The 25,256-nt window shown below is 59.0% G+C and overlaps 3 protein-coding genes and 1 long non-coding RNA gene across 4 annotated transcripts in view; 2 read left to right on the top strand and 2 right to left on the bottom strand.

Annotated features, from left to right (window-relative positions):
* The window catches only part of GRIN2D (glutamate ionotropic receptor NMDA type subunit 2D), a 39,029-nt gene extending 37,457 nt beyond the window's left edge, over nucleotides 1-1,572 (bottom strand). Inside the window, exon 1 of the mRNA XM_047791871.1 lies at nucleotides 1,108-1,572. Within this exon, the coding sequence (XP_047647827.1) occupies nucleotides 1,108-1,572 (465 nt within the window). The remainder of the gene's footprint in view (nucleotides 1-1,107) is intronic.
* A 5,949-nt stretch (nucleotides 1,573-7,521) lies between these two features.
* Nucleotides 7,522-15,709, top strand: KDELR1 (KDEL endoplasmic reticulum protein retention receptor 1). Its single transcript, XM_047789887.1, has 5 exons — nucleotides 7,522-7,819; nucleotides 8,490-8,590; nucleotides 8,972-9,130; nucleotides 13,394-13,646; nucleotides 14,935-15,709. The coding sequence occupies exons 1-5, from the start codon at nucleotides 7,729-7,731 to the stop codon at nucleotides 14,967-14,969; spliced, it is 639 nt and encodes a 212-aa protein (XP_047645843.1). The 5' UTR covers nucleotides 7,522-7,728; the 3' UTR covers nucleotides 14,970-15,709.
* A 958-nt stretch (nucleotides 15,710-16,667) lies between these two features.
* LOC125132531 (uncharacterized) lies at nucleotides 16,668-20,044 on the top strand. The gene is made up of 3 exons (XR_007136267.1): nucleotides 16,668-17,040; nucleotides 18,823-18,920; nucleotides 19,818-20,044. It is a non-coding gene; the product is annotated as an uncharacterized LOC125132531 (long non-coding RNA).
* Nucleotides 17,369-25,131, bottom strand: SYNGR4 (synaptogyrin 4). Its single transcript, XM_047789888.1, has 4 exons — nucleotides 24,819-25,131; nucleotides 19,167-19,404; nucleotides 17,915-18,054; nucleotides 17,369-17,679 (listed from the first exon to the last, which is right to left on the bottom strand). Exons 1-4 carry the CDS (start codon nucleotides 24,909-24,911, stop codon nucleotides 17,446-17,448), a joined length of 705 nt encoding a protein of 234 aa, XP_047645844.1. The 5' UTR covers nucleotides 24,912-25,131; the 3' UTR covers nucleotides 17,369-17,445.
* Nucleotides 25,132-25,256: the final 125 nt, after the last annotated feature.

Below are 25,256 nucleotides of genomic sequence, written 5' to 3'. Positions count from 1 at the left end.
ACACTGGCTCCACCCCCGAATAGGCCCCGCCCCTCCTCAGGCACCGCCTGTTGGGGGACCTCTCCTACTTCTCAGTCCGCACATCAGGCTTGTTCAAATTCTGCCCTTCTCTACCAGATGTCCCCTCCAGCTGGCCCCTCCTGTGTCCTTGGGAAGTGGCCTCTCTCCAGGCCACAGCCAGCTCCAGCCTCTGCCCCCGCCTTCCCCGCAGGCTACTGGCTTTGACCTCACGTAGGCTGGGCCTGTCTCCACCAGGGTCCTTCGTCTTCCCAGGCCCACCCTCTGGATTCTTGCTTTCCGCACCTTGCCGCTGGGTGCGCCCTGGCCCAAATTCTACTCCCATACGGTCTTCCTCTCTAGACTCCGCCCCCGTGTACACAAGGTAGACACTGTCCTCGGTGTTCTCCTCTGTCGCCGGTAGCCCCGCCCCCTTCCTGACTGGCCTCTCCCCACTTCCTTGCCGCTGGTCCTACCCCTCCCTAGCCCACCTCTCACTAACGATTCCTCTTTTCTCGTACTTGTCCTTTCACCGGATGGGGATGGTTGCGACCTCCTACGTTGACCTCTAGACCCCATGCTCAGCTGGCCGGGCCCCTCACTGCCCTTCAGTACTTGATGTTCCTCTTTCTTGGTCCCTGTCCCTGTCTTCCTGGCTCCTGCCTCCTCTCCAGCCCTCACCGCTCTGAACCCCCTTCTTTTTCCATTGACTCCTCCCCCGCGAATTCCAGGGCCCTTCCCTAGCTCGGATCTTGCCGTCTCGGGTCAGTCCTTTCTCGTTCCCAGTCCCCGCCCCTCGCTGGCTGGCCCCGCCCCTCCCGCGATCCCAGCCCCTCCCCTTATTCTCCTCGCCCGCGGACTCTCAAGTCATGCCAGACCCTGGTCGTCTCACACCCTGCTTCTGGACGATTCCCCGGAAGACCTCGTTCCTCCTATAGACCCCTCCAAGCCAGCCCCGCTCTTCCCTAGACTCTCCCTGACATCTGTCCCCACCACATCCCAGGGGCGGACCCTCAGGACTGGCCCCGCCCCTTAGAGCCCCGCCCACCCAGTCCGGCCTCGCCCCGCCCCTCGCATCTGGTCCCCGCCCGGCCCGCGGGTCGCGCGCACCTTGGGCGTGAGCACGAGCGCGGCGCCGCCGTGCACGGCCACGATGGGCAGCGAGGTCTGCGCCGACAGGAAGTCGAGGATGGGCGCGACGGCGGGCGCGCGCGAGTCGTCCTCGAAGACGACGCCGTGCACGCGCAGCCCCGACAGCAGGTCGCAGAGCTGCAGCACGAGGCTGCGTGGGTCCGAGCCGTTGAGCACCAGCGCCACCGGCCGCACGTCCAGGCCCGGGCTGCGCACGGCCGCCGCCACGGCCGGGCCCAGGCGTGCCGCCTCGGTCGAGTACGCGGGCCCCGAGAACACGAGCGCCACGTTAAGCGCTCGCGCCCCACCGGGGCCCCCGCCTGGTGCGCCGGCCCCGCCCGGTCCCGGCAGCTCCTCCGGGAACGGGCTGGCGCAGGCCAGCGCCAGCAGCAGCAGCATCTTAGCGGGGCCCCGAGGGCCGCGGGGGCCACCGGCGCCGCGCATCGCCTGCGGGCCCTGCCGGGCGGCCTCTAAACACGCGGGAGCCCGGGGAGGGATACGAAGGAGGATGGGGCACAGAGACCGGGAGACACGGGGAGCAGAGAGAGACACACGAAGGAGAGACGCAGAGATGGACAGACAGAGACAGGGAGATACAAGAAGGGAGAGACGCAGAGATACGGAGGAGGAAGGTTGAGGTGAGAGAGATGCAGAGATGGAGGGGGAGATAACAGAGGCAAGGGGAGAGACACAGGCAGGGAGAGTGGAGGTGGGTGACGGGGACAGAGAAGATATAGAGGGAGAGGAATCAAGGCAGCGATGGAGAGGATGGCGAGACAGGACAGATGGAAAACAGGTGCACAGAGATGGGATCAGAACAGGAGCAGAGTGGGATCCAGGAAGACAGAGAGAGATGGTCAGGGAGAGGGCGATGGGTATAAGGAGAGAGATGGAAAGAGAAACAGGGACAGAGCGGCTCGGAGTGACGGAGACAGAGGCAGAGAGATTAGACGGAGTGACAGAAATAGGGAGGGGATGAGAGGCAGGAGAGATGCGGAGATGGACCAGGGAAGGTGGGCGAGATAAGAGAAACGAGAAAGTTGGACAGAGAGAAGAAGACAGACAGAAACCCGGGAAGATGGAGACAGAGACCCCGTGGCCACCGAGAGACGTGCACCCACAAGCGATGGAGAAACAGGCAGAATTAGAGATTGAGGGAGGCAGGCAGAGCAGACAGAAAACAAGAAGACAGAAATAGCGAGTGAGGCAAGGCGAAGATCAAGACCCCCACCAGGGAGGTTGCCCAGCACAGACATGAAAGGAAGGCCGGGAAGGCGAGTGGCAGGAGGGATAGGAAATGAAAGGAAGAAAAAGTGAGGGGAAACAAAAAAGAGAAAGGGAAAGGGGGTCAGGTGTTGGGGGGGAGAAAGAGAAAAAGAAATTAGTGGGGCACCCCATGGAGAGAGAATGCCGCCCCCCCCCGTGACCTTACCCCTCAACTTGACCAAAACCCCCAACCCATTTTTGTCCCCTCCCTCTTGTCCCATCCCCTCCCCATTTTCAGAGGCAGAAAGAGAGTCACGGTCCAGCCTGGACTGCGGGTTTGAGGGGCACAGCTGTGAGAGCGGGGGGCCGGGGTCCCTGGCTCCCAGCCCAGAGCGATTTAGTAAATGAGAGGCAAGCCAGCATCTCTCCCTGTGTCTCCTGTTGAATACTAGCTGCCTGGGGTGGTCGGGCTGGGAGCCCAGACTCCTGGCTCCCGGGTCTGAGGGAGAAGGGTACTGGGGGCCTGGACTCCTGGTTCCCAGAGAGGGATTAGAGCCTGCACAGGGGGCTCCTTGAAGAGGTGAGGGTCCAGACAAGGTAAGGTTTGCTCTTGACTGTCAATCAGGCTCCTGTCCGGTTGCCATGGTAGCGAGGGCCTCCATCCACCCCACAGACAGCCATGGTAGGGGAAAGGCCCCCACCCCTTCCTCTGCCTAGAGGCCTCACCCCCCCCACACACACACACCCAGCAGCCTTCCCAGCGACCCTGGGCCACTGTCTCCCCAGGGATGGGGGTGGGGGCTCCTGGCAGGCCTCAATCCTCGCTCCCCCTTGCCCCTCCTCTCCTCTGCCCTTCCCCAAGCAGCTGGCTCAATCAGTGCTCAGAATAGCCCCCCTCTGCCCCAAAATAACCCACAGCTGTGGCCTGGTGCCCCCCCTCCCCAGGATAACACTCCCTCTCCTCTCCCTTCCCCGGGGGCCGCTCACCCCTCAGCCCCTGCTCAGCCTCTCTCAGACCCACCCCTGCCTGGCCTCTGGCCTTGGGGACCCCAGGGTCCTGCTGAAGCCCAAGAGGGCAACTCCAGCCCCACCCTTCTCAGGAGGCTGGATGCCCAGACTTCTCCTGGGAAGGATTCAGGAGGGCAGTCTCCTACCCCTCCAGGGACAGAGAAGTGGCATCCCCAGCCGCTGGGGGACTCTGGTGTCCCAACCCCCCAAACCTACACCCTCGGGGATCACATTGTCCAGGCCTCCAGACTCCACCTCCTCATGAGTCTCAATCCTCAGTTCAATCCCCACAGGACCAAAGAATCCAGACTGACTTCCCCTGCCTTGTCGGGGGCTCAGGACACAGACACCCCATCCTCCAACTTCTCCCATAGACTTGGGAGTCCTGGCTCTTGGGCCCTCCCCTTCTCCAGGACCCAGGAGTGTGGGTGCTCGATTCCGTCCTCTCCCAGGACCCAGGGGCCCTGGCTCCCTCTGGCCCCCAGACTCAGGAATGCTCAGGACCCAGGAATCCAGATCCATAACCCTCTCCTCCCTTAAGGACCCCTTTTTGTCTCAAGCCCCATCAATCCCAGCATCCCGGGCACCCCAACCCCCACCCCCAACTCCAGCTTCCCCGAGTCACCCCACTCAGGTCCTGGGCATGGCACAGCCTGTCCCCAGCTGAGGAGCAGGAGGGTGCCAGAAATTCCTGGGGTGTCCCTGCCTCCATCACTCCCCCCCAATCCATCACAGAAGAGACACCAGAGGCCACTTTCATCAACAGCCGCTCCCCCCACCCCCGCGTCGTGCTGCAGACGGCATCCCCCCCCAACTCCAATCCCGTCCTCTCCCCACCCTAATCCTGGTGCTTGGAAGAGGCTAGAAGGGTATTCCAGAACCTTGAGGAAGGGACGATAGCTTGGGGCGAGGGGTGCCAGGGCCTGGAGGCTCTCAAGGTCTTTGGCAGGGGTATTAATAGCAGACTCGCAGCTGAGGAGGGATGGGCGGTAGAGAGGAGGAGGGAGGAGGACCGGCCGAGGGGGGAGGCTGATGCGGGCAGGGGGATGCAGAGGGAAGGTGAGATGGAGAGATGAAGGGACAGAGAGGGAGATGGGGTGCTGGGTGTATGGGGCTGGGGAGAGAAGGCAGAGTGTCAGAAATGGGGGGTTAGGAGATCCGAGGTGTGGAGACTCGGGACAAAGGGCTCGGAAGGGGAGAGGGAGAGGGCAGAGACCCCCCAAGAGACCCCCCCCCATCCAATCCCTCTCCTTCTCTGCGGCCCCTGGCCAACTTTCCCTGTCCTAGATCTAGGGGTCCACGTTCCTGCCCCCACCCCTGCATCCCCTACACCAGCCTTACCTTTTCATGACCCTGTTCTGTGGGGGGATTTCGGGGGGGCCAAGAATGGAACCAGAGTCCGGCGACCCAAAGATTCAGCGGAGGGCTCAGGGAGCTGCCCGGCGGGGCAGGCCCTGGGGCGGCGGCGGCAGCGGCGGCAGCGGCGGCGGCGGGGACCTCTTGCCTGTCTCTGGCTCCGGCTCTCCCTTCTCTTCTTTGGTCCGTCCTGCCCTGTCTGTCCCCCAAGGTTGCAGCCACCCCGACTAGGCGAGGACGCAGCTACACATGTTGCGCTGGAAGTTGGGCCCCGGACATTGCGGAGGCTGTCGGGGTGTCCTCCCGCCGCCCCGACCCCGTGGGGATCCCCCCTCCGCCCACCCGGGGTGCCCCCCTCTGCCGCTTCAGCCCCGGCTCCTCCCCCCGGTCCAAGAGTCCAGTCCCACCTCTCCCTGGCTCATTCTCACCCCCCTTGGTGCCCTCAGCCCACCCCCACCCCCCGCGTCTGTGTCTGTCTGTCTGTCTGTCTGGGTCACCTCTGAAGCCCGTGGCTGGTGTGTGTGTTTGTGCGAGGGGCGGGGGACTGCCTGTCTGGGATGCCCTTTCCTCGCTTGGCCACCTCCAGACGCCCCCCCCCCAGGCACCCCTACTCTCAAACACAGGCAGAAACACACACATACATACACACGCACCATCTCTCTTCCCTGGGATTCCCCCTCCAACACCCCCGGAGCTTGAGGAAGGACACACACACGCGCGCGCGCGCGCGCGCGGGGTCTGGTGAGGCTGGGCTACCACTGCCGTCAGGGGCTGTTGGGACAGACTGGAGGACACAGGCAGCGGGGGACGCCAGACGCCTGGCCGGACGCAGGCAGGAGGCACAGAGCCCAGGTACACACCATCCATCCGGGTTTGGGGGGCTGGTGGGGGAGGAAACTGAGGGGTCCAAGACACGCAGGTAGGCGGCGGGGGGGGGGGCCTCAGGGTTGAGACAGACAGACAGCCCCTCCTTCTCTCCCTCCCTCCACCGCCGCCGCCGCTGCAGCCCTTACAGACACACCCCCCCCTCCACCAGCCCAGCCCCAGACACCCGGACACACATCCTCACCGGGCAGATGGCAGACGCACGAGAGACCCCTGGGGGCCGGGCGGACCCACCCAGGCCAACACCCCCAGCTGGGCACCGGTGGCCGAGGCTGCGGGCAGAGGGTGGCTGGCGGTGGCCACCGCTTGGAGGAGCCGGAGTGGGAGGGACTCGCACACTCGCTCTGTTCTCGCACACACACACACTCACTCGGGTTGCGATTAACATTCAGTCCCCGTCCGCCCCTGCCGGGAGACCCACAGCCCCCCCTCTTGGCCTCCCTGGGGACCCCTCCTCCTGCCAGGGCTGGAGGAGGGTGCGCCCCCACCCCAAGCTCCCAGCCTCTGTCTTCTTCCTGGGACTAGAGAGTGAGGGGCTGCAAAAAGGGGGGGGGGGAGGGGGAAGGCGGGGGCAGGGAGGCACTCAGGATTGGGCACTGAGATATCAGATTCAGATCGGACTCCAGGGCCCAGGGGCTGCCGCCCTCTGCCCCCTCTCCACTCTGAGGCTTGCGAAGCAGGAGGCTGTTCCCAGACTTCGGTCTCCGCCACGCCAGGACCCATCTTTTGGCTTCTGCTGCCCCAGAAGTCCAGGCCTGGAAACTAGGTCTCCATCATGAAGCTAGGAGTCCAGGCTCCCAGGCCCCTCCTCTCTCAGACCCCGAAATTCGAGTCCCCCTCCCCCCAGGACTCAGGAGTCCAGGCCCCCAGTCTCCTCATCGCTGAAACCTGGGACCCCTCCTCCCTCAGACCCAAGAGTCTAAGCCCATGGCCCCCTTCTCCCCTGGTACCTGGTAATCCAAGCCCCTCCTCCAGCCCTGAATCCCTTTTAGGTGCTCAGACAAATGGACTCCCTAGTACAAACCACACACAGGGGCCACAAGTCCAAGACTCGTGGATGTCACCCCAGGCACCCAATCCATCCAGCAAATGGATACTCCATAGCTCTTCTTTTATTGAGGGACCCGGCATCCATCGCCCGTGGGTACGCACACATCCAGAAGGAAAGCAGTGTGTGGCCCCTCCGAGACACAGCCTGCCCCCACCCCCGGGTCCCTCAAGACCAGCTGCCCAGCTCCTGCCCCTCCTGCTGGAGAGGTTAGGCCCAGTGCTTCTATAAAGGGCTGGGGTGGAGTGTAGCGTGGGACACCTGGGCCCCTGAGAGTGTGAGTGTGCGCCTGTGAAGGGCAATTCTGAAGGGGGAGCTGGAGGCAGGGCTATAGGCTACTGACCCCACGGTCTGGGAAAGCAGGAGTAAAAGCTCCATTTCTGAAAAAGAAGAGATCGGGGGCCTGAACTTGGGGGTTCCAGAGGGAGGGAGGGATTGTGCATCTGGATTTCTGGCTCTAGGATGTTTGAGACACAAGATCGTTGGGTGGGACCCTGCGTCCCAAGGAAGGGGAGCTGAACTCTTGAGTGGGACGGAGGAGGGAGGGGCTGGGGACCTGGGCTCCTGGGTGGATTGGAGCTGGAAGGCCGCGAAAGGCCAGTCGCTGTGTCCGTGTCTCAGATTTTTAAAGCTCAGAGACCTGTCTCCCAAATCGCTGTCAAGGACAAAAACTGGGCGGCTGGGCTGCGACCTTCACCGAGGCGCAGATTCCCTGGGGGAACAGGTGCCGGGTTTGGGAATTTCAGATCCCAGCGACCCCGCCAGTTCCTAGGAGGCCGCGGTGGGGGTACCTTCGGCCGCAACTCTGCAACGCGGGAGGAGCGGGGTAGGGGGCGCCGGAGAGCCGGGACCCCTCCCTCGGGGGCGGAGCCTCCCGCCCGGACTCCTCCCCCTCCCGCCCTCCTCCCTCTTCCTAGCTCCAGCTCCGCCACCAGCTCAGGCCTCGGCGCCCCCTCCCTGAGCCCCCTCCCCGGAGCCGAGCCCACCCGAGGGCACCTCTCCCGGCCCCCAGCCCAGCCGCCAGAACAGCAGCCCCGGGGGGCAGCCCCCCGCCAGCCTGCCTCCCTCCAGCACAGCCCTGCCAGATCCCCCCAACCATGAATCTCTTCCGATTCCTGGGAGACCTCTCCCACCTCCTAGCCATCATCTTGCTACTGCTCAAAATCTGGAAGTCCCGCTCGTGTGCCGGTGAGACGCCCACCGGGGCCGGAGAAGGGGGGCAGAGTGAGGGGGACATCCCAGGACGCGGGGATGAGTTTGGGGGCATAAGGGGGATGGGTCCCTCCCCGCCACTGCTTGCTGGGGATCCCCCTTCCAGGTCCAGGGTCACCAGGGGGTCAGCTTCTTTCTCCAGACTGGGGGTGCATCCAATTTGGTGGGGGTGGCTCCAGGAACTCAATTCAGCTTCCCTTGGCCCCTATCTGGGTGGCCTTGGAGTTCCCAGGGCTGGGAACAGGGAGCTGTGGCAGGCAGGGAGGTGGCTGGGAGTTGGTGACGTGGACTGTAGCCGCCAGAAAGAGAGCGGGAGATCGGCGACCTGTTCGGGAAAGCTGAGGACAAGTGGGGCCCTCCGGAGGCCCCATCTGAGGTCTGGACTGTGGGAGGACCCTGAGGGGGCCAGAGGTAGTGGTGAGGCCTAGGCTGGGACAGAGCCTCGGGCTGGAGTAGCTTTGGGGCCGGGCTGCCCCCTGGCTGTGGGCCGTGGGAAAGGGCCCTGCTCAGGCGGCGGCTGGAGAGGCCTCCAGGGACAGCTGCACTCCAGAACCGCCTCTGGGCTCATCCAGGGCTCTGGGCTTTGGTTTATGGCCTGTGCAGCCCACCTCCAGCCTCCCCGCACCCCCGTCTCTCTGAACCACAGGGATTTCGGGGAAGAGCCAGGTCCTGTTTGCCGTGGTGTTCACTGCCCGATACCTGGACCTCTTCACCAACTACATCTCCCTCTACAACACGTGCATGAAGGTGAGGCTCTGGCCCTCCTGCTGGGCCTTTCTGAGGCGGGGAGCCAGGGGAGGGTCGGAGGGAGGGGAGAACGTGGGTCCCAGACTGCTGAGTCCGAGGGAGGAAGCAACGGAGGGCTAGGGCTCCTGGCCTGAGAGAGGAGGGGCTGGGGGTCCAGACTGCCAAGTCTGAGGATGGAGGTGACAAGGCTGGAACTGGGTCTAAGGGAGGAGGGGCTGGCAGTCCAGACTGCTGAGTCGGCGGGAGGAAGTGACAGAGGCTAGAACTCCTGGGTCTGAGGGAGGAGGGGCTGGGGGGTCCGGACTCCTGGGTCTAAGCCTCCTGGGGGCTCGCGTCCTGTGCGTTGAGCTAATGCTCCCTCCTCAACCCCCCTCTCGACAGGTGGTCTACATTGCCTGCTCTTTCACCACAGTCTGGATGATTTACAGCAAGTTCAAAGCCACTTATGATGGGAACCATGACACATTCCGGGTGGAGTTCCTTGTTGTTCCCACGGCCATCCTGGCATTCTTGGTCAACCATGACTTTACCCCTCTAGAGGTAGGCCACCTGTAGGGTGCCTGCGGTGGTGGGGTGGGCTGTGGGAAAAATGGCTATTGACAGTGGACCCACTCAGAGGCTTCTTTCTGCAGGATCTGCTCAAACTTCCTTCTTTTGGGACATAAAGTTCAAAACACAGGCTCTGGAGTCCGATGAGAGTGATGTATCAGCAGCAGCGCTTACTATGTGCCAGACGCTGCTCTGGGCATGTCACATACATTAACCCATTCCTTTTCCCAGCAGCCCCACTTTATAGATGAGGAAACCGAGGCTTAGGGAGTCAAAATGACTCTTCCAAGGCCATTGGCCTAATGAATAGCTCAGAAGTTGAGAACAGGGGCTTGGGGGTGGGGTGGCTCCTTGGATTTGGATCCCAGATCAGTTCCTTTTTATTAGCAGGACCTTGGGCATGGGACCTGACCACTCCATGCCTCAGTTTCCCTATTTGTTAAGTCGAGATTGGGTCATCGTGAGGATTTACTGAGATTAGATGGCCTTGCCTAATGGTTGGATTGTAGAATCGGGGAGCCAGGATTTGAAGCCCACTTAACAGCTGTGGGACTTTGGGCAAGTCATGTAATTTCTCTGTGCCTCAGTTTCCTCATCTGTAAAATGGGGATAGTAAATTGCTCCTCTGTAGGTTCTAATGAGGGGTTACTATTGGTAAAGCACAGTGTCTGGTAGGAAGTGCCGCCCATGTTTGTTGAATGTCTGCTGCGTTTAGGGCCACGTGATACTTTAACTCCTAACGTTGGTTGTCATGGTTTTTATCACATGGCATTTTGATGGGACCTGTACAGATTCCTGGGAGGTATTTTGAAAGGGCCTGTGCTAAGTCCTTTTTTTTTTTTTTTTTTTGTCTTTTTAGGACCGCACCCGCAGCATATGGAGGTTCCCAGGCTAGGGGTCCAATCAGAGCTACAGCTGCCAGCCTTGGTCACAGCCACAGCCACACCAGATCCAAGCCATGTCTGCGACCTACATCACAGCTCACAGCAGTGCTGGATCCTCAACCCACTAAGCGAGGCCAGGAATCGAACCCACAACCTCATGGTTCCTAGTTGGATTCGTTTCTTCTGCACCACAATGGGAACTCCATACCTGTGCTAAGTCTTCAGTCGCCTGCCTCCTAGGGCCCGGCAGGATCAGATTCAGAGCAGTCTTTCCTCACCAGGACCACTCCTGCCTTGTAAGAAGCTGGCCCTGGAGTTCCCGTCGTGGCGCAGTGGTTAACGAATCTGACTAGGAACCATGAGGTTGCGGGTTCGGTCCCTGCCCTTGCTCAGTGGGTTAATGATCTGGCGTTGCCGTGAGCTGTGGTGTAGGTTGCAGACTCGGCTTGGATCCCGCGTTGCTGTGGCACTGGCGTAGGCTGGAGGCTGCAGCTCCAATTCAACCCCTAGCCTGGGAACCTCCACATGCCGCGGGAGCGGCCCAAGAAATAGCAAAAAGACAAAAAGAAAAAAAAAAAAAAGAAGAAGCTGGCCTGAGTGGCCAGACGTGCTGATGTTTTCAGCAGGAGCCACAACCCAGTTTTCCTGGGAGATCTCACTTTACAATTTTGGCTACAGATTCCAAATCTATTTCTAAAAGCACCCAGCAGTTCAGACAAACCTGACCGAGGGTGACTTTGGGCCCTGGGTCCTAGAATTGTCAGAGGGAGGCTATCCTGGACCATGATGGGAACCCCAGGCTTGGCTGCAGGGCCTGGACTTTGCAAACACCATCATCACCAGCTTGCATGGAACACTCACCTGAGCTGGGCCCATTTTGCAGATGAGGAAACTGAGGCTGAGGGGAGGCAGTGGGGCTTGCTCCAGGTGGAGGAGGCTGAACCAGAACCCAGGTCTCTTGACTCCAGCTTGCATGGTTTCCTTGTTCAGAGGGGCGAAGTCACTTGGGTGAAGTGTAGGCACCAACTGTGTCTGCCTCCGTGCTGGCCATTCCAAATCCATCCTCATCCCGTCTGACCCCTCAGCCACCTGGGGAAGCAGGCATCCTCATTGCTGACTCTTGGAGGCAAGACCCAGAGGGGAGACCTTGCAGGATATAAATCCAGGCCTGCCTGCTTGAATGAGTGCTCTTTTTTCCCTTTCTTTCTTTCTTTTTTTTTTTTTTTTGGCTCCTTAGGGCCACACCTTCAGCCTATGGAGGTTCCCAGGCTAGGGGTCCAATCAGAGCTGCAGCTGCCGGCCTACACCACAGCCGTAGCCACAGCCACGCCAGATGCAAGCCGCGTCTGCGACCTTCACCACAGGTCAGCTCTCTGGATCCTTAACCCACTGAGTGAGGCCAGGGATTGAACCTGCATCCTCCTGGATACTAGTTGGGTTCGTTACTGCTGAGCCACAGTGGGAGCTCTTAACAGGTGCTCTTAAGGGGTGCATGCTAAAAATTACTTTTTAATCATAGAAGGAAATGATTCTTTGAAAAACTCAGACCTCGCAAATAGATAAAGTGAAATGCAGCAGCCCTTCTATCTCCTCTTTTGCCTGATTCTGGTCCCCAAGGCCAACAATGGGAAATGGTCAGTTTAAGGCTATGTTTCCCGAGAGCCTCAACTAACCTGATTTACTAAGAACCTCGCTTGCAGATTCTGGGCGGTTATGGGAACAAGCCCTGAAGTGCAGCTGCAGATTCTGGGGTAGGAATCCGTTTCTACCCACATCTTAGCTGTGTGGCCTTGGCCGAGTTACCTATCCCCAGAGGCCTCGGTCTGCTCATCTGTAGAAGGGGGATGACACTAAGGCTTGCTTCGCAGGGTTAGGGCATAAGCCAGCTGATAGGCTTTGCATCGAGCACTGCCTTGGGTGTAAGAAACGCTCCATAGTGTGAGTTTATATGAAGCCGTCCTGATGGTTCCCCCTGCCCAACCCCCAAACAACTGAGCAGGAAGCACAGCTGCCGGCCGGCCTTGTCTGAGGGGAGGTTTCAGTGGGTCAAGAGACAGCAAGTCACCAGGTGGGACTTTCGGGGAGCTGAAAACTGAAAAGGGGCTGACAGATGTCTGCCATCTCTTCTTCTCCCTGCTGTGGCACCCTGTCCTGCTCACGAATGATGATTATCACTGGTCCCCAAAGGGTAGCCTGTGACAAGCACTCGGGGACCTGGCTCCAGTTCCCTCATGCATGCATTCAGCACTGTGCCAGGTGCTGGGACCACGGGGTGCCCAAGATGTAGGGTCCTGGGCCTTGTGGTGCTCACCTTCTGGTTACAACTGTCAGGAAGAGGATGAGACAGGCGATGGAATGGTCCTGGGGGGAGGACGGTCAGGGAGGACCTCTCTCAGGAGGAGCCAAGGTTGGAAGGAGGTGGAAGAGGCAGAATGTGACCAGCTGAGGGAAGAACTGAAGGAACAGTGAGTGCAAAGGCCCTGGGGAAGGAAGGAGCATGGCATGTCAGAGGAACAGCTAGAAGGCCTGGGTAGCTATGGCCAGGAGAGTGAGGCGGGGGATCGGGAGATGAAACTGGATCAAGGAGGGCCTTGCAGGCCAAGGTTAGGAATTTGGATTTTATTTTGGATGTGAGAAGTAATCACTGGAGGCTTTTAAGTCACGGAGTTACACAGTCCGATTTATGTCTCTAAAGACTGCACATTGAATGTTGCCCCTCTCAGGGCAGGAAAATCATCGTTATATTGTGTTATGTCATGTTATTTTTTTGGCCGTTCCCTCAGCATGTGGATGTTCCCAGGCCAGGGATCAAACCCATTCCCACAGCAGTGACCTGAGCCACAGCAGTGATGATGCTGGATCCTTACCCACTGAGCCACCAGGGAACTCCCCATTTTAGAGATGAGAAAGCAGAGGCTCTGAGAATCTGGGTCTCTTGCCCAAGGTCTCCTAGAAGGGAAGTCTCAGAGCCAAGATCCCGACCCGGTCCACCCTTAGGAGAGGCGTCATTGCAAATGTTCACAAATGCCGGCTCCAAACTTGAACTCTTGCTTCAAATCCCAGCTCTGCCGCTTACTAGCCACCTGGTCCTGGGGAAGTCTTTCACCCTTTCTGGGCCTCAGTTTCCTCATCTGTAGAAGGGGATGCTAATAATAGTACCTTCTCAGGGGGTCACTGGGAGGATTAAAGGAGAGAATGCATGTTGCGTGGGAAGCGCAGTGTCTGGGCCCGAGGGGCACCTCTTACCCGTTATCTTTGCTGCAACACCCCTGCACCTGTGACCACAACGCCGGCCATCCTCCCCCTTCTCTCCCATCCTGGCCCCTCCCGCCTTGTCCCGCCCTCTGCTCCCACGCCGGCCTCCCCGCAGATCCTCTGGACCTTCTCCATCTACCTGGAGTCGGTGGCCATCCTGCCGCAGCTGTTCATGGTGAGCAAGACGGGCGAGGCAGAGACCATCACCAGCCACTACTTGTTTGCGCTGGGCGTCTACCGCACGCTCTATCTCTTCAACTGGATCTGGCGCTACCACTTCGAGGGCTTCTTCGACCTCATCGCCATCGTGGCGGGCCTGGTCCAGACGGTCCTCTACTGCGACTTCTTCTACCTCTACATTACCAAAGGTAGTCAGCCTGGGGGGGGCAGCTGGAAGGGGGTCTGCTCCTTCTGCAGCTCCTGCTCTCCCTGGGGCCCCAGCTCCATCTCCCCAGCCCCTTATTCCTCGAGGGAAGATGGGACAAGGAGCAGGGCAGGGGTGACCTCTGACACTTCCTCTCCTGGAATTTGGCCTAAGCCCTCCTCTTGCCCTGAGGTTTCAGATCCATAGTGTTTCACTCTCACACCCACAAGAGACCCAGAATTCCCGTCTCCCCAGCCCAGCACTGCTCAGGGAAGGGAGGGCCTCCTCTCTGCTGATTGGTCTTAGTCCTCAGCCTCAGGGACTCAGGCCCCCTAAGATCCATTCATTCATTCATTCACTCACTCATTCATTTATTCAACCAACGCATGTATCGAGCACTGTCCATGTCCTTGGCCAGGACCAGGCTCTGGGAATGCAACCGCAGGGTGGGAGATGGATGGGGCCCTCCACTTCCCTCCGGCTTCTCGTCGGGGGGAAACAGTGAGTGAACAAGCACAGAGAGCTGATTGCCAGCAGCGAGAAGGCCAATGGCAGAGAGAAACCAGGGCTGTGTTGGTGAACAGTTGTGAGGGCTGCGGGCCTTACTGGTTGGGGGAGGCCTCTTGGAGGACATGATGACTGAGGCCGCATCTGCTTTTCTTGGGCCGTACCTGTGGCACATGGAGGTTCCCAGGCTAGGGGGTCAAATCAGAGCTACAGCTGCCGACCTACACCACAGCTCACGGCAACACCAGATCCTTAATCTGCTGAGCGAGGCCAGGGATCGAACCTGCATCCTCATGGATGCTAGTCAGATTCATTTCTGCTGAGTCATGACGGGAACTCCGAAGCAAAGACCTTTGAAATCTGGAGTCAGTCCATGTGAAGGGAAGAGGGTGCAGGAAGGCAGAGGCCTGGAAGCAGCCCTGCCCCCTGGGGATTAAGGCTGGGAGGATGGAGGGGGCGATCCTGCCCAGCCAGTCCCTCCAGACCCTCTGACCCCAGTGCCCTCCAAGATCCAGGGCTTCCAGCCCCCAGAGTCCTTCTGGGCTGACAGAGGAGCAGCCAGGGTGGGGAGACCTGGGGCCCCCTCGGGCTCCGCAGCGCGACACCGTCCCGGCCCCGCCCCTCAGTCATTTGGGCTGCTCCGCCTCCCGCGCTCCAGGGTCCTGGGGCTGCTCCTCCTGCATCTCTATCCAGCTGTGGGCGGGGCTGGGAGGCCACCCCTTCTGCAGGGCGGGGGGAGGGCCCTATGGTCATGCCTGCCACGCACCCCCTTTCTCTCCTCACAGTCCTAAAGGGGAAGAAGCTGAGTTTGCCCGCGTAGCCCTGGTCCTCGCCATCCCTCTCCAGGGCAGCCAGCGGCGAGAGGCTGTGGAAGGCGGCGAAAGATGAAGAGCCTTCCTATCCAGGAGTGACTTTTTTAAGAACCAACCTCACCCCCCTCCTCGGCCCCCCTCCTGCCGGGTTTCAGGGGGGCGGTGGAGGACCCAAGTCTTGGGGAGCTCAGGACCTGGGCTGTTTGTAGTTTTTTGCCTTTTAGAGAAGAAAAAAAAAATCTTTCCACTCTTTAGTTTTTGATTCTGATGACTTCTTTCTCTTCTACTCTCTGGCCCCGATTTTTATAAACCATTTTCGAGTGTCCTGTGGGGCGGGGTGGGGTCTTTATCCTCCCCTCAAGCCCCTGGTTTCCTTCCAGATCTGAACTGCCCCCTCAGCCCCCCCAGTTGCCAAACACTAAATCTGCTAATTTTTAAACACAGCCACCTGCCTGGCCTCCCACCATGGCCACCAAGACAGCCCCCCATTCTCCGTGCCACCCCCCAACTTCTGCATTGGGGAGGGGGAGGAGGGGAGGCAAGACCTTCCCCGATATTCTTTATAATTTTTTTTCCAGAGTTTGGGGGGTTTCGGTCTTGCTCTCGTGTTTTTTGGCAATTTTTTTGGGGGGGGCGGGCTGGCCCAAGGGTCATGGTGGCTCCTACAGCCACGTTTTTGTACAGAATTGATGGTTGATTCTTTGTTCTCTTGAAATAAACTGAGGAAAAGGATGCCTCGCTTTTGCTACTTGCCCTCTCTCTGGTGTTTGTGGGGTACCTCCCCCGCGCCCGACTCCTTCTCTCTGCTTCTGCCTTGTCTGGTCCCCTGCCCTGCAGGCCACCCCAGCCTGGGAGGGGCCCGAAGTTGAGAAACTGAGCTTCCTGAGTCTCTCCAAGCTGCACCCTGATGCCTCATGACTCCAGCCAGGAAGAGGTTTTGGAGACCAAAAAAAAAAAAATCTTGAAGATTCTTCTTATCTTGGCACAGAACTTCCCTAACAATTCTTCCTAATCTCAGGGTTGCAGAGGACCCTCTGGAGCCTGTGATTAGGCATCACCAAGGGACATCCCTGTCCCCTATCATTTTGGATTTTGTTGAACCCCTTATGTTTTCTAAAAAGGGGGGTTATTGGTTGCTAGCCTTTAAAAACCAGATTTTCACATTAAAAATTGGAATTTCTAGCTTCTCTTGAAACAGAAACAAAGAACCCGTCCGTCTGACCATGCCGGGCCCTCATTGCTGGGCAGCAGCAGGTGGCTGGTGTGAATGGCAGGCCGCGGGCTGCCCCACCCGCCCACACTTGGCTGCACGTTGTTAGCATCGAGGATGGGGCTCACGCTGTCCTTTTTTGTTTTTGTTTTGTGAAGTTCAAAGGAAAGTCAGACAGCGTCCATGGTTCCCTCCAGACTGGCTTCACACCTGGCCCTTTTTCTTCACTTCCATTTCCCAGACTGGCCCTTGTAAGCTTTTGGAGGGTTTGTTTTTTTTTTTTTTTTTTTGGTCTTTTCAGGGCCACATCTGCAGCATATGAAAGCTCCCAAGCTAGGGGTCTAATCAGAGCTGTAGCCCCCAGCCTACACCACAGCCACAGCAACCCCAGATCCGAACTGCGTCTGCCACCTGCCCCACTGCTCACAGCAACGCCAGATCCTTAACCCACTGAGCGAGGCCAGGAATCAAATCCGCAGCCTCATGGATCCTAGTTGGGTTGGTTACCGTTGAGCCACAATGGGAACTCCTTGAATTGTATTTCTATTGGACAGTGCTGCTCTAGACACCCCAGGCCGCGGGGCTGAGTGCTCAGTGCTGGGTGCTGAGTGACCGCTGCCCCTTCCCAGACACAGCCCCCCCACTCCCTTCAGGGGTGCCTCATCCACTGGAGTTCCTCAGGCTCAGTCCCCGCAGGCAGGAGCGTTTTGGCTTGGGCATGAGCTCTGATTAGTTGCGGGGCTTCTGGAATAAAATCCTTTCCTTTTCCCCTAGGACAGTCTTTCAAATATTTAAGACAAGGATCTCCCCTGCTCTCGGCCACGGACTTGCCGTCCCCTGTTCCTCATGCAGCACGATTGTGAGCTGGGGTGAGTTCAAGGGCGTGGCCCCTGGCTCAGTGACAGGGCAGTGCCAGGGTTGGCCCTGATTTTCCTTACCGCCCTCCCCACGGGCAGAAGCATCTTCTCTCTGAACTTGAGCTTCTTCAGCCGCGCAGCGGGGTGCCTCGAGCCCCCTCCCATGGCCAGGACGAGGAACAGAGGGCCCTCCGGTCACCCCGCTACTCTGCCGCTCTCCAGGGGGCACTGGACGGGGAGTCAGGGAGGTGGCAGGGAAATGTGACCCTGAGCAGATACCCCTGAGGAGACCCTGTAGGAGGGCCCCCAGCCCTGGCCACTCAAGGCCCAGCAAGGAAGAGACAGGAGAAGGACAGAGGGCTGTTCTCAGAAACCCCTCTGGAGGGAGGGTTCTCTTTACTGACCAGGAGGAGGTGGCTAGCTGTCGGGCATCATGGCCAGGCGGGGGGCCTTGGGCGCGCTCACGTACGGGCTCAGGGCGGCGCTGCCGTAGCTCAGGCTGTGGGGGCCGGCGGGGGCCGCGTTGACGGGGCTGGCGGCGGCCGGCGGGGAGAGGGAGGTCAGCACCACGCCGCCCTCGTCCAGGGAGCGCTTGTAGGGGACTGGAGCGTCACTTCGGAGGTCCTGGAGGGCCAGGTAGGCCTGGAATATCTGCAGGTGGAGGAGGACGAGCTGCAGGCTGCCCGGTGGCGGGGGGGAGAGAGGGGCCGGGGCTGGGGAGGGACTGGTCACCAGCGTGTTGCCCAAAGCAGGGAGCAAGGATCGCCTTCTTCCCCTTTTGCCCAGAGTCACAGAAGGGATTCTCAGAGGCCCAGGGCAGCTGGAAGGTTCTAGTCCTCTTACCCCTCGCCCAGCAGAGGGTGCCCAGGGAGGGGCTCATCCTCACCCAGAGGGGGACAGAGAAGAAAGAGAAGGTGATGGCGGCCTTGGCGCTGCTGCTCCCCAGGAGGAAGTGTCTGGATGGCGAATGCTGCCACTGGTTGGCCAGGAAGCAGAATCCCACGAACCAGATGCCTGCCCAGAGGACTGGGGGGTCCCCCCGGGTGGGGTGGGGAGAAGAGGGGAGGGGGAGAAAAACTCAGCAAGGGCGGCTGGGGTCTCCCTGTGGTCTCTCCCTCCCAGCCCTCCACAAAACACACCCCGGGGTGGAGCTGCACTGTCCCCAAGGGGTTGGGGGGAAGGGGGGCACTGGCAGCTTTTTATGTCTCAATCAATTCAATGTTTCAATCAATTAAAACAGAATTTTAAAAATAACCCCACCCCTAGATCGCACTGGCCCCACTTCAAGTGCTCAGCGGCCACATGTGGCAGGTGGCTCCCGAATCGGGAAGCCCAGGTCCAGAGCATTCCCACCCTCAGGGAACATTCTCTTGGTCTCCTGGGTGGCGCTGGACCTGTGACCTTTAGGGGCCCTCCCAGGCCTGAGATGCTGGGTCTGGGCAGGTGCAGAAGAGGAGCAGAAGAAGCCTGGGGCCTGAGGAAAACGCACGTGCATTTATTGAGCACTTACTGTGTGCCAGGCTCTTTCTACGGTGCTGGACATTGGTTAGGAGGCTGGGCTTTGCTGGGAAGCCTGCATCCGGAGCTGGGCAGCCGTATGCCCCATTACACAGCTTCCTTAAGCCTCAGTTTCCTCCTCTGTGAAATGGGAGTCTGACTAGCACTTACCTCTGCAGGTGGTTCTGAGAAAGAAATGAGACCCAGCATGTGGAGCCCTTGACTCCCGGCCTGACCCGTGGGACATGTCCCATAAATGTCACCATTGCTGCAGCCGTCCTCTCATTTCATCCTCAGGAAAACCCTGGAGGCAGGGGTCTCACGCATCCTGGCTTCTACGGCAGCTCAGAGAGGGGAGGCGACCCACCCGAGCCCACACAGCGAGGGGTGCCAAGGTGAGACTGCAATCCAGGTCAGTCTGGCTCCACGCTCTGCACCCTACCTCCTGCCACTGCTGGCTTTTCTAAAGGGGTGGTGAACAGGAGGAAGAAGCTGGCTTTTTGGAGGAAAAAGCTGGGCAGAAAGCCAACGTCAGAAATTAGGCTGGGGGCCCCGGAGAGCGGGGGTGGGGGGTGCAGACTGGGAGCTGGATTCGGGGGCAGCTCTGGGTGGGTGACGCCAGGGGTGGGGGTGGGGCTCACTAGCCAGGATGAAGTCCAAGAGCTGGAAGGCCGTCTTGAAGCGGCTGCTGGCCAGGCGGCTCTCGTGGGCGTCCAGGGCCAGGAAGGCCAGGCAGCTGAGGAAGGCCAGGAGGCCGGCTCCCACCGCGAAGCTGCAGGCCGAGTGGTTGCTGTTGAGAACGCAGTGCAGCTGCGAAGAGTTGGTCTTGTTCTGGTAGCCGTCAGTCAGCAGGGACGAGAAGACGATGAGGGAGAAGACCTGTGGGTGCAGGGGGGGGCGGCGGTGGTCCCAGGGGCCAGACCTGACCCACTCACCCGCTGGGGTCCCCATCCATGGGGCTGTTCCGGCCCCTCCCTCCCTGTCCCATCCTCAGAGCCTCCAAGCCCCTCAGCCCCGCTTCTCCAGCCGAGCTCAGGCCCATCTGCCCCAACCTCACCCCCGGGCCCTGGTCCCAGCCTCCTCCCTGGCCTCCCTGCCTCCAAAGCTCAGTCCCTCAGTCTGAGTCCCCCCACATGGCCCCCCCCGAGGTGTCTTTCCACACTCTGCCCCCCCCACAGCTCCCAGCCTCCCACCCCGTGGCTCCCCAGCACCCCCAGGACAGAGTCCCAGCCCCTCAGCTCACCCCAGTCACCCCTGCCTCGCTCACAAGCCCCTTCTGCCACCCCAAACAGGTGCCCTCCACCAAACACAAGTACCAGGAGGAAAGGCTTATTGCACAGCGCCCGGCACACACCAAGGCAGCGCAGTCCTGCTGATTCTCTCTGCTTCCAAGTCCTTCCCTCAGACTGCAACTTCTGCCTCTCCTCCCTACCCAGCTCTTTCCTCTCCATTGTGAAAAAAGAATTGGGGCGTTCCCGTCATGGCTGAGCGGAAACAAATCTGACTAGTATCCAAGAAGAGGCAGGTTCGATCCCTGGCCTTGATCAGTGTGTTAAGGATCTGGTGTTGCTGTGAGTTGTGCTGTAGGTCGCAGACACAGCTCAGATCTTTCATTGCTGTGACTGTGGTATAGGCCAGTGACTATAGCCCCGATTCAACCCTAGCCTGGGAACCTCCATATGCCAGGGGTATGGCCTTAAAAAAAAAAAAAAAAATGAGGATTGGAGTTCCCGTTGTGGCTCAGGGGGTTAAGAACCCGACTGGTATCCATGAAGATGTGAGCTCGATCCCTGGCCTCACTCAGTGGGTTACTGATCCAGCCTTGCCATGAACTGTGGTGTAGTTCACAGACCTGGCCACAGACTCGGGTCCCCAGTTGCTGTGGCTGTGGCGTAGGCTATCAGCTGCAGCTCTGATTTGACCCCTAGCCTAGAAACTTCCATATGCTACAGGTGCGGCGGCCCTTAAAAAAAGAATGAGGAATTTGGCAGGCAGGCAGGCAGGAGGGAGGGCATTCCAGGCAGGGCGAACCATGTGTGCAAAACCCAGATGCTGCGGATTGAAGCTACTTCAGGGGCTACAGAGACATCTGAGGGATCGGGTGTGAAGTGAGGCTGGAAACAGGGGTGGGGGGAGCCAGAGACCTTGAACACCAGGCTGAGGAACCTGGATTTGGGGTGCCATGGGAAGAGTTAAATTTCTAACTTGGGCTTAATTTTACGCATGGAAAACTTCTGAGCAGAGGACGGCCAGGGTCAGACCGGGAGTTGGAGAAAATCTCCAGGTTCCTGGTGAAAGGGAGCCGCACCAAGAGGGGACTTGGAGGGTGGGGGAGGCAGAAGGGCTGAGGCCGGAGCTCTGGGGAATCTGGCGACATTTAGAATGTAAAATTGGACTTGGTGATTGATCGGATGTCATGGTGTTGGGAAAAGGAGGGAGGGAGGAGACAGGGAGAGAATTCACAAGAATTTGAGCTCCTCCTGGACCAGGTCCACGTGGGACCCTTCTCTGCACGTAGCCCAGCACCCAGCACCCGACGGCACCTCAGCAGATGTGCTGGAAGAGTGAATGAATTTGGCCCTTGTTTTTTTTTTAATCTTGCCCTGCCCTTCAGGCTAGGGACAGGGGAGGCAAAGGATTGACCCCTGAACTCCGTATGCAGCCTCTGTCCTTCCATCCTCCTCTCTCCTTTGCCTTAATTGCCTTCGCTGAATAAAAAGAACAAATAGGAGTTCCTGTTGTGGCGCAGCAAAAACGAACCTGATTAGTATCCAAGAAGACGCAGGTTCAATCCCTGGCCTTGCTCAGTGGGTTAAGGATCTAGCGTTGCTGTGAGCCATGGTGTAGGTCGCAGATGTGGCTTGGATCCTGCGTTGCTGTGGCTGTGGTGTAAGCCCGCAGCTGTAGCTCCAATTCAGCCCCTAGCCTGGGAACCTCCATATGCCTCGGGTGCGGCCCTAAAAAAAGCAAAAATAAAAATAAAAATAATAGCAATCCTCCACCTCATCATCACTAGTCTCTCTTTCTGTCCAGGACTCTGGGATTAACGCAGAGAGCGTTCACCTCCATGCCCATTTTGGGGCTGAAGAGCTGAGTCCGCAGAAGGGGAGTGTCTTGCCCTGCTGGTCTGAGGCAGAGCCAGGTCAAGGATAGGAAGGCCCATTGATCATTTTTGAGCCCGGATTCATTTTACCTGCGCTGCCAGCCCCGCCTGGCCGAGGTTACTAACTCATTGCCATTTCACAGGTGATAAATCAAAGCCATTGCGGTGCAGTGGAAAGAGCCAGACGCGCGTCCAACAGGGGCAGCTGCGTGGCCTTGGGCGTATGGCTGGCCTCTCGCAGCCTCAGTTTCCCAGCCTATCTCTGGGCTGTGAAGAGGTGGGGGCCTGGCCCTGCTGGTAATTTCTCACGATGGCCAGAGAGGGCAAGTGTCCTTTCAGGGTTGTGGGGGAGGGGATTAGAACCCAGCCCTCCTGACTTCCAGGCCTCTCAGGCTGCTGGGCCACTGACCCTGAAAACCTTGGGCTGCAGCGCAAGCCCAGGGCACTGGAGATGCAAGGTGTGTGGGTGGGTGTTGCTCGGCTGGGCCAAGGGGACGCTAGCCCTCTGAAGCCGGCGTCCAACCTCCCTCCGCACCCTTCCTGGCCTGTCCCCAGGGAGGGAGCAAAGATTCATCAGTTAAGGCACCAGCTGGCAGGCGGCCGTGAGAAGGACAGGAGCACCAACTGCCCAGAGACTTCCCACCGAGGAGGAGCCGAGGACCGGGGCCGGGAGGGAGGCTGGAGGCGGCAGGCAAAGTCCGAGACTGAAACCTCCGGGTCCTTCCCCCACTGCTTCCCGCATGGTCCACACCAGTTGGGCCTCCTGCTCCAGGGCCACCCACCCTCCCTTCCGAAGCAGTGGAGGCCCACGCATCGGCAGCTGCGTAATGTCCTCGGGCAGGTCATTCAGCCTCTTGAGTCTCAGATTCCCCTTGGGTCCAACAGGTGTAATAACGCCCAGGTCGCAGGGTCGTGGTGAGGGGCAGAAGAGCTACCACCCGCGAGAGATTCGGAACCCGGATCGGAATTCATAATTTCCCGCTTCCCTTGGGTGAAAACGACCATGGACACCAGTCCCCACCATCCTATGGCCCCCAAGCCCATCTCTCTCATCCATGGCAAATTCGCCCCAACCATCACTGCTATTTCAGTGATGGTTGGCCAGGCCCAAGCTAGTCTGGGGAGGGACCTTCATGTTCACCAGTCTTTCCTGCAGAGCAGGCGCAGCTACACACAGGAGGTTCAGAGAAGTCAACTCACTTGACCAAGATCACACAGACCGAGGGTGACCAGGGAAGTTATCAAGGAAAGCGGGGCACCTCTGGGAATTAAAGGCAGTGCTGTGTATATTTACGCCAGGGCCGACCCCAGCAAACAGGGGAGGACGTCACTGCACAGGGTCGGCCTGGGTCCTGACCAGCACTCTCAGCCAGGCCTGACTGAGCCTTCTGGATTAGGACCCTGGGTTCTTTTTTTTTTTTTTTTTTTTTTCCTTCTCTTTACGGCTGCACATGCGGCATATGGAAATTCCCAGGCTAGGGGTCTCACTGGAGCTGCAATGCCAGCCCAACCACAGCCACAGCACAGGGGATCAGAGCCGAGTCTGCGACCTACACCACAGTTCACGGCAACGCCAGATCCTTGACCCACAGTGAGGCCAGGGATGGAACCCGTGTCCTCGTGGATACTAGTCGGGTTCTTAACCTGCTGAGCCACAGCGGGAACTCCAGGACCCTGGGTTCAATCTAGGGCATCCCACCCACTCCCCTGATGCCCCATCAAGTCTCCTTAGGCCTCAGTTCCAACTTTGTCAAAGGCTCACAATGGAGGCAGCCAGCACAGAGCCTAGAGTCACAGCTCTAACCCCTCACATCCTAAGGTCCAGAGAGGGGCAGCGATTGGCTCAAGTCAGCCAGCAAAGTCGGGGTTGAATGAGGGTTTGACCCCAAGTGTCTTGACTCTTTGGGGATTTGGTAATGATGAAGCTAAATGCAGGTTAAGCCCTTTTTTGGCACCATGCCTGGCACACTGTGACCTTCCACCCCGTGGCATTTAGGTCTCCATGATGTACTCTTATTCTCTTCCTACCTCTATGTTTCTCTTTCCCCCAGAGGCCCCGGCCCTGGCTCTCCTCCTGGTCCCTTGTCTGAAAGGCGGAAAATGAATGGGCTCTGGTGTCTCACAGACCTCAGTTTGAATCCCTGCCTCTTACTGTGTGACCTTAGCCAACCTGCCCCATGGAACTGTCCATCATGATGGAAACGTCCTAGGGCCTCACTGTCCAGTATGAGAACCACCAGCCACATGTGGCTGGTGGGCACCTGAAATGTGGCCACTGTGCCTGAGGAATGATTATTTCCTTTTTTCCTTGCTTTTCAGGGCCACACCTGTGACATATGGAAGTTCCCAGGCCAGGGGTCGAATCAGAGCTGCAGTGGCCGGCCTACACCACAGCCACAGCAACGCCAGATCCGAGCTGTGTCTGCGACCTACACCACAGGTCACGGCAACACCAGATCCTCAACCCACTGAGCGAGGCCAGGGATCGAACCCACGTCCTCATGGATACAAATTGGTTTCACAATTCACTGAACTACAAAGGGAACTCCCAATTTTTTTTTTATTTTTTATTTTTTTTGTCTTTTTGCCTTTTCTAGGGCTGCTCTCGTGGCATATGGAGTTCCCAGGCTAGGGGTTGAATCAGAGCTGTAGCTTCCGGCCTACACCACAGCCACAGCAACGCGGGATCCAAGCCACGTCTGCAACCTACACCACAGCTCACGGCAACGCCGGATCCTTCACCCACTGAGCAAGGCCAGGGATCGAACCCGCAACCTCATGGTTCCTAGTCGGATTCATTAACCACTGCGCCACGATGGGAACTCCCAGGAACTCCCAATTTTAATTAGTTTAGATTAGAATAGCCGCATGTGGTTTGTGGCTACCCCATAGGACAGCATGGCCTTATAAAATTTAACTGTCTCTGATCCTCAGTTTTCTTATCTCAAAAATGGGACTCATAGCACGCACTTTGAAGGGTGTTGCTTCCCAGGAAAATTGATAAGTGCTCAGGATAACGCAGGGCGTATAGGTAGATGCTCAGGAGAAGGTGACTGCAGTTATGAGCTCTCTTTTGCTTCCTTTCCCCATCTGACCCTTCTTCCCCACCCTCCCACTCTCTCCACACTGGGTCTGAGCGGGGACAATTCCTGTTCCCCGTCACCCGTGGGGAGCCACAGGAGGGCCTCACCCCTGCAAAGAGCCGTGTGATCGTCTTTGGCCTCTTGAGAAACTGCACAGCTTCGCTGTCGGCCAGGTCTTGGAGGCTTTCCGGGATGTGCATGGTGCCTGCTCTGCTGCCTGGGCCCTGGGGGCCCAGAGCAGGGATGCTGGGTGCTGCCTGCTGGCCTCCGCCGTCTGGAGGTTCCAGGCCCACCCTGGGGCTTGGCTGCTGATGGACAAGAGGGATTAAGGTGTGGTTAGAGTCCAAGGTGCAGGGTAAAGGGGTTGCCAAGGGTCTCAGGAGAGGGGGGCATGGGGTGGAGGGTTCTGGAAGAGTTCCAGTATGGGGTTAGGTGGGATGAAGGAGCTGTTGGGGGCTCTAGGGGTGAGGGCGCAGGATGAGAGGGTGGCTGATCGTCCCATGCGTTGCAGTGCAGGGGGAGGGAGCTTCTGAGAATTCCAGAGG

This window comes from Phacochoerus africanus, chromosome 8 (assembly GCF_016906955.1).
Source record: "Phacochoerus africanus isolate WHEZ1 chromosome 8, ROS_Pafr_v1, whole genome shotgun sequence".
Classification (NCBI taxonomy): Eukaryota; Metazoa; Chordata; class Mammalia; order Artiodactyla; family Suidae; genus Phacochoerus; species Phacochoerus africanus.
This window is presented reverse-complemented; position numbering and strand designations above follow the sequence as displayed.

Bases quoted from the DNA above. Each gene is read 5' to 3' on its own strand.
- KDELR1 (XM_047789887.1), top strand. From the start codon at position 7,729: ATGAATCTCTTCCGATTCCTGGGAGACCTCTCCCACCTCCTAGCCATC. The intron at 7,820-8,489 runs GTGAGACGCCCA...TCTGAACCACAG, and splicing joins GAAGTCCCGCTCGTGTGCCG to GGATTTCGGGGAAGAGCCAG. The intron at 13,647-14,934 runs GTAGTCAGCCTG...CTCTCCTCACAG, and splicing joins CTACCTCTACATTACCAAAG to TCCTAAAGGGGAAGAAGCTG.
- SYNGR4 (XM_047789888.1), bottom strand. From the start codon at position 24,911: ATGCACATCCCGGAAAGCCTCCAAGACCTGGCCGACAGCGAAGCTGTG. The intron at 19,405-24,818 runs GTGAGGCCCTCC...CTGCACCCACAG, and splicing joins TCACACGGCTCTTTGCAGGG to GTCTTCTCCCTCATCGTCTT. The intron at 18,055-19,166 runs GTGAGCCCCACC...GGGACCCCCCAG, and splicing joins CTTGGACTTCATCCTGGCTA to TCCTCTGGGCAGGCATCTGG.